This window comes from Heptranchias perlo, chromosome 1 (genome assembly GCF_035084215.1).
Source record: "Heptranchias perlo isolate sHepPer1 chromosome 1, sHepPer1.hap1, whole genome shotgun sequence".
In the NCBI taxonomy this organism is placed as follows: Eukaryota; Metazoa; Chordata; class Chondrichthyes; order Hexanchiformes; family Hexanchidae; genus Heptranchias; species Heptranchias perlo.
In genome coordinates, this window is record NC_090325.1 from 65,125,230 (window position 1) to 65,138,697 (window position 13,468).

Sequence of the window (13,468 nt, forward strand, 5' to 3'; positions counted from 1 at the left end):
ACTCGATGCCAACCTCGCCAGGAACATCCAAGCACCAAGTAGCTGCAGGCCAAGAAGAAGATTGGAAAGGTTAAGTGTGAATTTTTTTTTTGTGGGTCAGGAGGAGCAAGAGTGTTCCTCTCAGCCCCACAAGGAAGCGTTGGATCTCTCCTACCCCCAACACCCCCTAAACTGCGGCAACCTGCTGCGCTCACCCTGCTCCCACCTACTAGCCTCAGGTGATTGCCGCTGGGTTCGGACGGGAGTTAGGCCTGGACTATGATAATGAGGCCTGCCGCTCACCCCACGGCCCCACGCTCGTCTCTCACTCCATGATAAAATCAGGGCTACATTAAACAAGGGTCTAAGTTTACATACCCGGTCTAATGCTATCTGGGTATGACGGAAAGCACCTGTCTTCGCTACCTCTGCTTCACAAGGGAGGCTGCCGCAGAGCTATACCATTTTGGTAAGGTCCGTTACCATAGCATTAAGCATCTATGCCAGCAAATCTTTCCAAGCCATCACAGGGCACAGCTGCGAAATCTGCCCAGTCTGCAGTGGACACTTGCATCAAGCAAGTAACAGACATAATGTTTATAACAGGAACACTTTATTAGTTGCCGTTTGGAAATGAGTCTTCAATTGGACTGGGCAAAGAATGTTCACCGGGTGGGACAGTGCCCAAGAATCCAGAACATGGTAGATGGCATCCTAGTGGACATCAAGGTTCCTCGCATCAACCCCATGGCCTACATGAATAGGAAGGACTATCAATCCGTTAATGGTCAGGTGGCATCTGATCTTAACAAATATCAAAATGCAAGCAAATGCCATTATCCAGGAAGTATTCATGATGCCTTTACTATGCAGCAGTCCATGGTTTCTGCCTCAGCTCATCTGCTACTGAAACCCTCATCCATGCCTTTGATACCTCTAGACTTGACTATTCAATGCTCTCCTGGCTGGTCTCCCACCTTGCACCCTCCATAAACTTGAGCTCATCCAAAACTCTGCTGCTGTATCCTAACTCGCACCAAGTCCTGTTCTCCCATCATCCCTGTGCTCGCTGACCTACATTGGCTCCCGGTCCGGCATCGCCTCGATTTTAAAATTCTCATCCTTGTTTTCAAATCCCTCCATGGCCTCGCCCCTCCCTATCTCTGTAATCTCCCCCAGCCCTATAACCCTCCATGGTCTCAGTGCTCCTTCAATTCTGGCCTCTTGCGCATTCCCAATTTTCCTCACTCCACCATTGGCAGCCGTGCCCTCAGCTGCCTAGCCCCTAAGCTCTGGAATTCCCTCCTAAACCTCTCCGCCTCTCTATCCTCCTTTAAGACGCTCCTTAAAACCTACTTCTTTGACCAAGGTTTTGGTCACCTGTCCTAATATCTCCTCATTTGGCTTAGCGTCAAATTTTGTTTGATAACGCTCCTGCAAAGCATCTTGGGGCCTGTGGACTGAAACGTCAACAATGGAGTCAATGCATGCAGGAGAGAAAGGGAAGAGATACAACTGGGCAGGAAGGAAAAGAAAGAGTCGGTGTCATTTTCTTCCCAATGATGTCACGATAATGCATATCAGCTCAATTTACAGCTGACTAGAGATTCAATCTGGGGCTATCTGGATTGTGTGGCTCAGTATCAAGCCGGAGAATCTATTTACCCACTAATCCATTGATGCAGCTACCAAAGTAAAGTCAAAGCAGGCCATAGTTTTTCTTGGTGTGACTGATACACTTGCCAATTAATAAACAAAATAATTTGCAACAGAAGGTGAAAGCAATAGAGTTAATTGCACGGAGTAAAAATGAGTTGACTTACTACCAGCAGAGCAAATGGAATTATTATTCCAGCTAATAATTGATAGGGTATGGTGTCCTCTTTGTATGGGTACTTGATGGTTTCATCATTACAGTAAAATCCTCGTCTGAATGGAGAATGCATCGGTGTAAGAATTGCAAAGGGCAATCCAGCTAGCAAAAGCAATGAGAAACCAGACTGTCAGTATAATCAGATACTCTATAAGCTGCTTTATGATCCATGTCCAAATTTTACCTGATTTAATTACAGTATTTGGCTAGCACCATGATATAGGGTATAGGTTTAAAACAGCGGAGACATAATGGCGCATGGTGTGGTGTTTGATGGCGCACTAACATGCGATATCATGGGATCACGGAACATGGACTTCCCAGGGTGATTCCCCACTTGGTGGGTACCTGATCATTATTTCTATGTGGAAATCTGGCTATTGGCCACATAGAAGATGGGAAAATCGTCAAGGGGTTTGCTGCCATGCACATCCTACCGACCAGGTCGGTGGCAGCAGCTGAGCTGCAGTCCGCCTGCCTGCCAATTTTGGGCATTGGATGGTGCATGATGTGGAGAGGACCAAAGAGGGGAAAAAAAAATCAACGCTTTAAAAACAGCAGCCAAAAAAGATAGATCCCTAGAATTAGAAGAAAGATGATGAAAGGTTAGATGGACAATTAATAAACGGCACCACTGAACACTCAGTCTCTCGTCATTTTAACAGTCCACCGTAAACTTGAACTTAACGTTTACTGGAGCTGTAACTCCCCAGCTCCAAACAATGAAGGGTTGTGACAAATGCAAATAGCATCGTGATGGAACTATTTCAGTCCAGTTTTCTCCCTTGACTCGTACTGGGGGACAGTTCCACAGTCCATGCCCTCCATGGTCAAATATCATGCTGATGCTCACACAGGGAGAATTGTCACTTGGGTGAGGTACTGAGAGGTGACTGTGGAACTGTGCCCTCGTGAACAGGAAAATGGGGGGAGAAAAACAATGTTATCACTGTGACATTAAATAACTCTTTATGGTTAAACTTAGGATATTCCTGTAGATTTCATGAATTGATAGCACAGAGATTTGCGCAGTGGGGGTCCATTAAAATGGACGTATAGTCAATCGTGAAGGGCCAGTTGATCTATATGCCCAAACCCCCGATGAGCACTCCTGTCACACAAAGCTGTGCTCCAGGAGTTCCAATTCATGGAATCTACCTTCATTAAAATAAAGGACAGAATTAACCGGATTTCATTATATACCTTGTGAACCTTGAACTGGAAATGATAACTGAGATGAGTGATGATAACCCGACAGTGAAAATAGTTATATAAGCTATATGTGCAGCAGAATGTTATGAAAATCATTTTTTTTTAACCAAAGGCATTATCTCTGTTGTGTAAACACTAAACAGTATAGCAATTTAATCAACTAACTTTAATGATCAGTTTTTTAAAAACCTAAACTATATCATTGTTGTTCTGTTAACAGTCTTTTGCATCAATGATAAAGAAAAAATAAGTAGCAACTACCAAATGATGAGAAATATCTCCAAATTGGTTGTTCTGTTCCACAAGGCTTATTGATTCAGAAAATTCTGGAATTTCTCTCCAAAGAATAAATATTGAAGCCGTATTTCTGCAGGCAAACTATGAGTGAAATCAGGTTTTACTATTGCTGCTAGGACCCAGCGGGTCCAGTGTTGTAACTTATCCCTACTGTGGTTCTCAACATGTAACTGTGACATCATCAGGAAGGTCCATTAAAAGAAAAGCTTTCTTGCTTCTCTTCACCTAGTCCCTTCTCTCACCACCGTAGGTGACATGGAAATAAGTATGTGTATGAGGTAGCATTTTTTTCCTAAAAATTGCAGCTTAGTAGATCTCAGACAGTGACTGGCTTCCAATTCCCTCAACAAGCAGCACCGATCATCCAGCACCAGAACACTTAAAAAGGGGACTGTCCCACAGCTGCCTATTATTTCTCCTGCACTGCATTTGGTGGGACCAGGAGCCAGGCTTCCGTTCCCACCCTGGGCCTAATGGTGGAGGCAGCATTTTCCAAACTATCTGTGAAGTAAAACTTCCCTGGGTCAGTAGTAAATAATATCCTTGAGTTAAGGTGACCCAACCTTCTCTGTTAGCATTTAAAAATAATTAACAAGAATCAGGTAAACCAGGGCTTTTAAAATTGCACATTTTTTTTTGGAATGTCCGTGATGTGATCTCTTCTTTTTTGAAACAGACATTTTTTTTTGATATTATAGTGGGTCAAATAGCACCACAGAATTTAAACAATATCCTGTGACTGAGGGCAGTTTGACCCAATGCCAAAAATGACAACCATGTTAACCATCTCATTAGGCAGCAGCTCATTCCTGCACTTAACAGTAATGAACAGGTCCTGGAACCGCCTACAATCCAGTGAACACACTGCCACATTTAACATCCAGCTACTTCCTGATGAAATTAATAATTACTCCAGTAAAAGCTTTCTGACACAAACTCATTTATTTAATGTAATGTAAATTCAAACTGCTTGACAGTTCTCATTAGTGTGAGCACAGCAGCATTTGCCAAGGAACTGAAGGGAAGGTCACCAAAGGGTTATTAGCAAAGTTCAAAAACTTTATAACTGAAAAGGAGTAGGGAGTGAAATGTAACAGAGTGAATGACGCGGGTATTATGGCATTTTCAGACAGAGCTCTGACGCATTTGGAACAAAGTATTCCACCGGAATAGATTGATCCGGGGCGAGGGGAGGGTTGGAGTTACTACAGCCAAGCCCAATCCTATCCTCACTTGAGACTGCCTGGCAATGACGTGACCTTCTCTTCTCTCAGCGTGCCATCAGCACCTTCCCATAACAGCTGCAGATTGGAAACTAAATGGGTCAGGGTTGGAAATCAAACCTGCATCCCTCACTCTGCAGTCACAGTGATAATAGTGAAGTTTTTCCATATCACACTTAAGGCATAAATTAATGTAATGGATTAGTGAAGAGCCAAGCTTTGAGAAGTGGCAGGCACTCTCATTTCCACGGTGGTGTTTAGGAATTGGGGTCACTATGGACATTACCTTTGGATAAAATGTAAGGTTATTCAGTGTCCGTCCATCTTTACCACGATTTGGATAATACCCAGGATCCACTCGTCTCCCTTCATCAGAAAAACCCAGAAAGCCATCTTGTCTTACTTGAGGGACAAGGTGTTGGGTTACAGCCAACGAAGATGGGATTCAGATCAGGTCAAGAAATCCAATATTCCAGCCACAGACAGTATTGAGAATGAGCAGTCCAGACTGCACTGAGCTATCTCTAATTCAGGAGACACTGACATGGCTCATTTCACATTCATTGGTGGCTCAGTATCAACATTGAAAAAGGCAGGGAGTAAAGAAACATTTTAATAACAAAATAAATTCTTACGTTCTTATTTCCACTGAAATATTACAATGCGGGTACTTTTCCATAATTCCCCACACAGTAGTCTTAATCTTAGTTTGAAGAATCTGGAGGGCTGCTGAACAGAGACATTTCCTCTTGGGAGAGGAGGGCATGTCTATCTATACTGAACTCGGCACTTCCCAGCAACTGATTCAGAGCAGTATTGACAAAGACTTAGGAGCAGGGAGTAAGATATGACACATTTGGGGGTGTACCTTAAATTATCAAGCCACTAACAGTGTTAAGCAGTATTTTTTTAAAAGTTATTTCTTCATAAAAATAACTGTGGTTCCACAAATCCAGTTGTATAATATTTACATTGGCTCAACTCACAGTCTGTGCTGAGTTAGCTGCTTTCAACGATGGCAGTAACTGGAGGACCACAATTGACCTCAGCATCTCTGGACTAGGTTCCCACCCCTGATCACTGTTTAGCGATCCCTGCTGGAAAGTGCATTAATGTGGATAATGGGCAAAACCAGAATTAACATGCCTCACCCTGCCACCACCACCTCCGCCCCCAACTACATCATCGAATAGCCTGCAGATTTTGACTGTCTATAGTCATGTATGAGTAATAGCGACTTGGGCGTGCTACTGGAGGAATTCTGATACCTGTATAATGGTAAACCAGCACGTCAGTGCCATCAGGAGAGAAGGGGAGAAAAGTCACAGGAACTGAAAAGAAATTTACCAAATCTAGTTTCAGAGTTGTAAGTGTACAAAATAGTTTAACAAATGCAAAGACAATGCTGCATTTAATTAGCTGCGGTATTTTTGTCAGCCTTGGATCAGTGGTAGTACTCCTACCTCAGAAGATCATAGCTTCCAGCCCCACACCAGAGACTTGAGCACAAAATCTAGGCTGATACTTCAGTGCAGTACTGAGGGAATACTGTGCTGTTGGAGGTGCTGTCTTTCGGATGAAATGTTAAACCAAGGTACTGCCTTCCTCCTCAGGTGGATATAAAAGATGCCATTGCACTATTTGAAGAAAAGCAGGGGAGTTTCCTAGTGTTCTGGCCAATATTTACCCCTCAACCAACATTACTAAAACAGATGATCTGGTCATTTATCTCATTGCTGCTTGTGGGACCTTGCTGCAAACTGGCTGCTGTGTTTGGTACATTAGAAGTGACTACATTTTAAAAAGTACTTCATTGGCTGTGAAGCACTTTGGGACGTCCTGGGGATGTGAAAGGTGCCATATCTATGTAAATTCTTTTTTCTTTTGTGTACAAATCTGTATTTCTATGTAACTGATACCATTCAGGACAAACAAAAAGACTTGCATTTATGACGAGTCTTATCACAGCTTTTAGAAAATGTCTCAAAGCACTTTACAAACAATATGTGGTCACAGTTTTTATGTAGGAAATGCAACAACCATTTTACACACAGTAAGACCTCACAAATAGTAATGAGATGAATGACCACACTCTGTTTTTTGGTGCTATTAGTTGAGGAAGGAACATTGTCCGTGTTTCACTTGAACCAGCACAATAGGCAGAAGGGGCCTTGGTTTAACATCTCCTCTGAACGACAGCACCTCCAACTATGCAGCACTCTGTTAGTACTATACTGGAGTATCAGCCTAGATTATTGTGCTCAAGTCTTGGTGGGGGGCTTGGATTCAAAACCCCTGTGCAAGAATGCTGCCAAATAAATCATCTATCACATTATAAAATCACCCTACATCGGGTGGCGTAGTCAGGACAAGGAGAATCAATTTCCAGCAGTCCCACCTTTTACATTATTAATATCACTGAGTACATTCAGACCCAAGTGGGGACAAAATGTATAATACTGTTCTCAGACTTCAGGAAATCTATTGCTAACTGGTAACTTTTTCATGTATTTCAGTACTGTGCCTGAAACACTTCCAAACACAACGTTTGGCTGGTCCACACCTACTTCCCTATCCCAAGAAACTACAAGAAGTTTTTTAAAAAATTGATATGATCTTATATTACATTGAAAAGGAATCTGTGTGATTCCGACAGCTTGCGTTGCTGCCTACCTATCAAATCAGTTCAGTAAAAGATTACTAACCGAGGACAGATTGCAGACTAGTATATTACTCGTTCCAAGGTCCAAAATAAAACTTTTGCTTACAAATGACTGTTGGCAATGTTAATGGCCGAATATTTAACGCACTCAGAAGATAGTCTTCTGTCCGTTGTTTTAAACCCTCCCCACGAGCTCTAACTCCCCTCCCACAATCTCCGACCCCCCACCACCACAATCTCTGACCCCCCCCCCCATGACTGAGCCCCCGATGTCCCCGACCCCGATGACATCCCTCAATGACCCGTCGCCCCCCCTCCCCCCCCAATGACCAGCCTGTCAATCTGGCTCACTGTCGGGCGAGAAACCTACAGAAAAAAAATTGAAAAGACGTCCTTATATCAAAATCGTGAGGACAACCGGGAAACCCATACTTCCGGGTTTCCCGTCAGGAATCCCCCCTGCTCTCTTCCTGGGTCCCCATTAAAATTTACCCCATTTGTCTCTGTTGGTAAAACAGTGCATGACTAAGCATTACAGACCATGAGGTCACAGCTTAGATCTTTGGTATAAGCTGTGTTAGCTCATTTCAGCCAGTGTGGCAGTAGAACTACATTTGTCACAGTTCCCAGGCAGGGAATGGAAAATCAGCCAGAGTTCCTACCCCAGGTCACTATCTAGTGTCTCCTGCTGGAAAGTGCACAAATGGATGTCAGATGAGAACAGAATCAGCCTCAGTTGAGATGTCTCTATGGTTTGACTAGAATCAGCCTCTGTTGAGATGCCTCTATTGTTGACTGGCCCTCCAACGCTCACTATCAAGGGCACTTGGGTGAGGCCACTGAGATGCCTGGCATCTGTGGAACTGTACCCCAGCACGAGTATCATGCTTCACCCAACTCGAGTTCCAACATGGCCAGGTCTTGCATCAGAGATACATGTGGTTGTGTTGGGAGCAGAGGTAGCCATTTCGCACATTATTCAAGAGTATCCGTTGGATGGATCATCCTGTTCCACCAACCCAGAAGAACGGACAAATGTGGCAGTCAATGGAGGAGTGATGTGAAGGCAGAAACCAAACAAAAATTACGAGAAGGGAAGAATAAACAATATTGTCTGGATCTGACAAATTCAATGTGCACTGAAGATTATAAAATTTTCACACCAATCTTTAGTAAAAATACAAAACTTCAGCAGCACACAAGTTAGCTACAAGAATATTCTTGAATTTGTGGAAAGTCACAAAAATCCTACTATTGCCTCCAGATTAATTTAGATCGCCAATCTAACCAGCAAATAAAAAAAAACACACAAGATGTTAACCATCTAATGTGAAGCCACAACCAAGTCCTATAGAGAGCTGTATCAGTAAAAAAATTGTTTCTCTTTGCCTACAGAACAGGACAAAGTACAGGACACGTGGAGTGAAGGAGTGGCAACATCATCATTAAAGTAAACACTTGCATAGTTTATTGATAAAGTATCTTTGTCCGGACGCTCCCTGATGTTTTATTGAGTAGGTGCATCACATTGTGGAACTAAGCAATCCAAATCGGCAAAGCCTCAGGTTTGATTGTGCTGAGTTAGCTGATCTCAGCCACCGGCTAGTTGGGCCGAATGCCCTATTTCTGTGCTGTAAATTCTATGTAAGGTACTATAAGTGACCTTATTGTCTCTTGCTAAACAGGAGAAAAGCAAAGGAGTTCTTGCCCTGATTGCTGAATTTCAGAAAAAGTGTTTTAAACTATCTATATTGAATATGCGTGGTTTTCTAATCCCCACCCCCACACACTTAGCATAGGAGAGAAACAAGTATTCCTGATCACTGGCCAGTCACTCCTGCCCGGAAATATATTTTGGGAGAGGACAGGATAGAACTCAGTTAAGATGTCTATCACAGTCGAACATTGTTCTGACACTGCCTGTACTCTCATGAGGAATGGCTCCTTCACTGAATTATTCAGAGGGCTGGTTGCAGCTGTGGAATGTACCTTAGCATAAGTTCAGGGAAAAAGGGAAGAACTGGGGGAGCAATTTCACACTTGAAAAGTAAACCAACCAAAGGCTGTCCTTCTGAAGATTGAAAGATATCTTCATTATGACAACGAAGGTAACGTTAATGAATTTGCAATTTCAGTGATTAAAGTATAACTCAAAAATCATAGGGGGTAACTTTCAACTTCAGTGGGGGTGGGATACAGGCGGTAATGGATTAGCCGCCTGTTATACACCCGGCACGATTTTCTTTCCCGTGGCCTTCAGGTGGGGTGTATAACGGGCAGGTAATCCGATACCCTGTTTTCTGCCCGTCAGAGTTAGAAAATTACCCCTATACATTTATTTAAAGGCCACCCAAGGGTCCATTTGTAGCATTACAAGGAATAATCTCTTCATAAATTATACAGACTAGATCTGATCTGTCCAATTAATTTTTACAAAACTGAATTTCCCCAACAATTCAAATGCTGTATAAATGCCTGTTTAATAAAGAAATACAGAGTTACAGCTACGTTTAAAAAGTTGGGGCCATGAGGGAATTCCAGGATTTGAATCAGGAGGGGGACAAAGGGGCAAAATCATGCAAAAATCAAGCTGGGATGTGGCCCCGTCACCCCACAGTAATTGAGTCAATGGATGAATACCGTGGCATTACCAGTTATTTTAGTATTTGTGGCATGTAAAACGCAATACTCCTCACCCTCACCTTTCATTTAAGTATTTAACATTTTTAGAAGGTAGATAATAGGAAAATTGTCTGTGTAGTGCCATGGCGATCGATGCAAGGGAAACCATGGCTTTAATTAGGAGAGAATTACTCGAATAATGAAATTATTTTGGTAATCTATTAACAGTAAGAGAATATATAATACAACATTCAGTTCTTTGTACATTTCATGAAGTTTAAGTCACACATTTAGCATAATGCGTAGGTTTGAACTTGAAATTTCCTCTCCCTTCCTCGACTTCTCTATCTCCATTTCTGGGGATAGGCTGTCAACCAATATCTATTATATGCCCACCGACTCCCACAGTTACCTTGATTACACTTCCTCCCACCCCGCTTCCTGTAGGGACCCTATTCCCTCCTCCCACATCTGTTCTGATGCCGCCTTCCACGCCAGTGCTTCTGATATGTCTTCCTTTTTCCTCAACCACTGTAGTTGACAGGGCCCTTGACCATGCCTGTCCTATTTCCCGCACTTCTACCCTCACCCCTTCCCCTCTCTCCCAGAACCATGATAGGGTCCTCCTTGTCTTCACCAGCCTCCACATTCAACGCACCATCCTCTGTCATTTCCCCTCCCCTTTCAGCATTCTGAAGGGACCACTCCCTCCGCGACACCTTGGTCCATTCTTCCATCATCCCCAACACCCGAGATGCCACACCGATCCTTTCACCTCCTCCCTTCCCACCGTCCAGGACCCCAAACGTTCCTTCCAGGTGAAACAGCAGTTTACTTGTACTTCTTTCAATTTAGTATACTGTATTCACTGCTCACAATGCGGTCTCCCCTACAATGGGGAGACCAAACGCAGACTGGGTGATCGCTTTGCTGAACACCTCCGCTCTATCTGCAAGCGTGACCCTGACCTGCCGGTCGCTTGTCATTTTAATTCCCCGTCCCATTCCCACTCTGACCTCTCTGTCCTCGGCCTCTTACACTGTTCCAATGAAGCTCAATGGAAACTCGAGGAACAGCATCTCATCTTTCGTTTAGGCACTTTACAACCTTCCGGACTCAACATTGATTTCAATAACTTCAGATCATAACCACTGCTCCCATTTTTTCCCCCTTTTTTTTGGGACAGCAGGTGCTGGTTCTGCTGTTGCCATTTATAGCTCCTCTAGACCCATCTTTAGTTTCTTAACCTGTCCCATTACCACCCTCCTTGCCTTGCACCATCATCCCTTTTGTCATTTAATCACTCGTGCCCTCCACCCTATCACAGGCCTTCCCTTTTGTTCTTTCCTCCCTTCCCTCCCTCCCCCTCCCCCTGCCCTTTCCCTGACTCTGTACTTATTTAACATCCAATTCTGACAAAAGGTCTTCGACCTGAAACTTTAACTCTGTTTCTTTCTCCACAGATGCTGCCTCACTTGCTGAGCTTTTCCAGCATTTTCTTTTTCTATTTTATATTTGAAATTTGTTAAGAGGCATACAGCATTAATTGGAAATGAAAAATTAGTAACTATTAACTTCTGTATATCAAAGTGCTCGACATTGTAACCAATTATTTCATTTTAAGGCAATATTTTAGTACTTGCTGTAACTTAATACTAATTGGTCAATAACATTCAAATTACCAAAGTTTGGCCTCTGATCAGTCAAACAAATACTGTACCTCTGGGCCTATTACATAAAGTCTAGGCCACACACCAATTCATGTGTCCCCCATACACAGATAGTTTATAATCAATTTCTTACTTGACTAATGTTAACCTTTTGGATTGATCACCGTCATACTTTAAAGATAACTTTACAAATCTCACATGTGGAAGATGTTGCAAACCTATATTATTATAAATATATTCATATTTTTTGCAAGACATATTTCAACAACAGAAAAGTATAATGGGGCTGTTTCAGTGCATTACGTTGCCTGCGCATCCTCAGTAGATTAATAAACTACTCTCATTGATTATTAGGTGTAAAACAGTTCTATTCTAGTTTGCACTGCTTTAAAACCCACCAAAATCCCAAGTGCTATTAACATGCAATTTCAGTGTCTAACCTTACTTGCATAGTGATTCACAATTCTGGGTGCAAACTCTACTGGTTCTACACTGGTAGGAGAGGAAAACTGCATCGAAGTCATGATTTAAAGGGATGGGCACGGAGAAAAATTTAGAAAGCACCCGGAGAGCATTAAAAGGCATCTGAACCGATCAGTAATCTTTGCCCAGGCTGAAGGGGCAGGGATTAAGCTGTGGCAAGGCAGGGATTAAGCTGTGGCAAGGCAGGGATTAAGCTGTGGCAGGCTAGGATGAAGGGAACGGGATCTGCAGGTGAAAATGCGAGTCAGCAGGCAAGTGACGGTGCAGCCCAGCACTTGGCCTATTTTTTGATGGCTGCTGCAGTCGAGATGGTGCTGCATGAGGTGCTTGTGAGGAGGATGTTCCTTTGTGCCACACCACAGCTCCATACCATAAATTATCACTGCAGCGTGCCTACAAGAAGTTTCAGGTCCAATACACAAGTATCTCAATGAGGTACATTGCCCTCTTAAGTATCAGCATGCCGGCTTTAAGTGAGGGTGGGACTTCCTGATGTCTGCAGTCCACACACATACAAACCTGCCTGAGTTAAACCCAGAAGTGGGTGAGTTGGAGCCAGGATGCGGTCCTGCTCCAAAAACCTGTAATTTTAACCTCCCACCCGTCCCCAGCCCATCCGTTTTTGAGGGTTAAAATTCACCCCAATACAGGAAATCAGCTACTCTGTCTAAAATAATCATAAAGTGGGAAATGACATCACCACTTTAGGGATTTTTGTGGGAAGGTAATTGAACTCATAACATTCACTGGTGTAAATACTAGAAATATGAAAACCTTTCATCACACCTCTTTCCTCAACTGCAGACCTGCAGTTTTGATTACTTTTGATAGTGTGTAGGAATAGTCACCAACTAAATGCAAGTTGAGCTAGCTTCCATTTTGCAATAATCTTCCAAATACTATGTAAGTGACCCAAAGTTGTAAGTCCAATGGTTTAGTCTTACTACTGGGTAATCTACTAGAGATGCAATTTTCTCACCAAGAATTGGCAGACATGGTTTCATCATGTCATTAGTATTGTGACTTTCTATATTCCTAAAGTCAACTTGTAAAACAATGGAATTGCAACTCTAAAATTTCTCAATGGCTAAATCCATCCATTCAGGAAACATGGATTATAACAAAGCACTAAACCCACACTTCTACTGATCTCCAGTAACATCAGGACTACCCACACAACTAGCTCTGAACTAATGACCATATATGGTTGTGCTAAATGCACACCATCATGATATGAGACAATTACTATTTTATTTTTTATGCTCACAGAGGTAGCCAAAATGTGCACCAATGAATTTGAAAACACAATGCCATAAACATTAAGCAGTTTAAGTCTTCATCTACTGCTGTACTAACTGGTTTACTTTCCAATTTGTACAGGTCTGTTTCAAAGAAGACCCTGAAGGAAGAATCCAGGAAACAAGCTAAGTTGTTCCACATTCTCCCT

At 42.8% G+C, this 13,468-nt stretch overlaps 1 protein-coding gene across 3 annotated transcripts in view; it reads right to left on the minus strand.

Moving 5' to 3' along the window:
• The window catches only part of plpp1a (phospholipid phosphatase 1a), a 93,647-nt gene that overhangs the window by 39,028 nt on the left and 41,151 nt on the right, over window positions 1–13,468 (minus strand). For 2 of the 3 annotated variants that reach the window (XM_067986036.1, XM_067986046.1), the window contains exon 2: window positions 1,803–1,954. The exons of the other annotated variant lie outside the window; for it this stretch is intronic. In XM_067986036.1, the coding sequence (XP_067842137.1) occupies window positions 1,803–1,954 (152 nt within the window). The remainder of the gene's footprint in view (window positions 1–1,802; window positions 1,955–13,468) is intronic. 3 annotated transcript variants of the gene reach the window in all.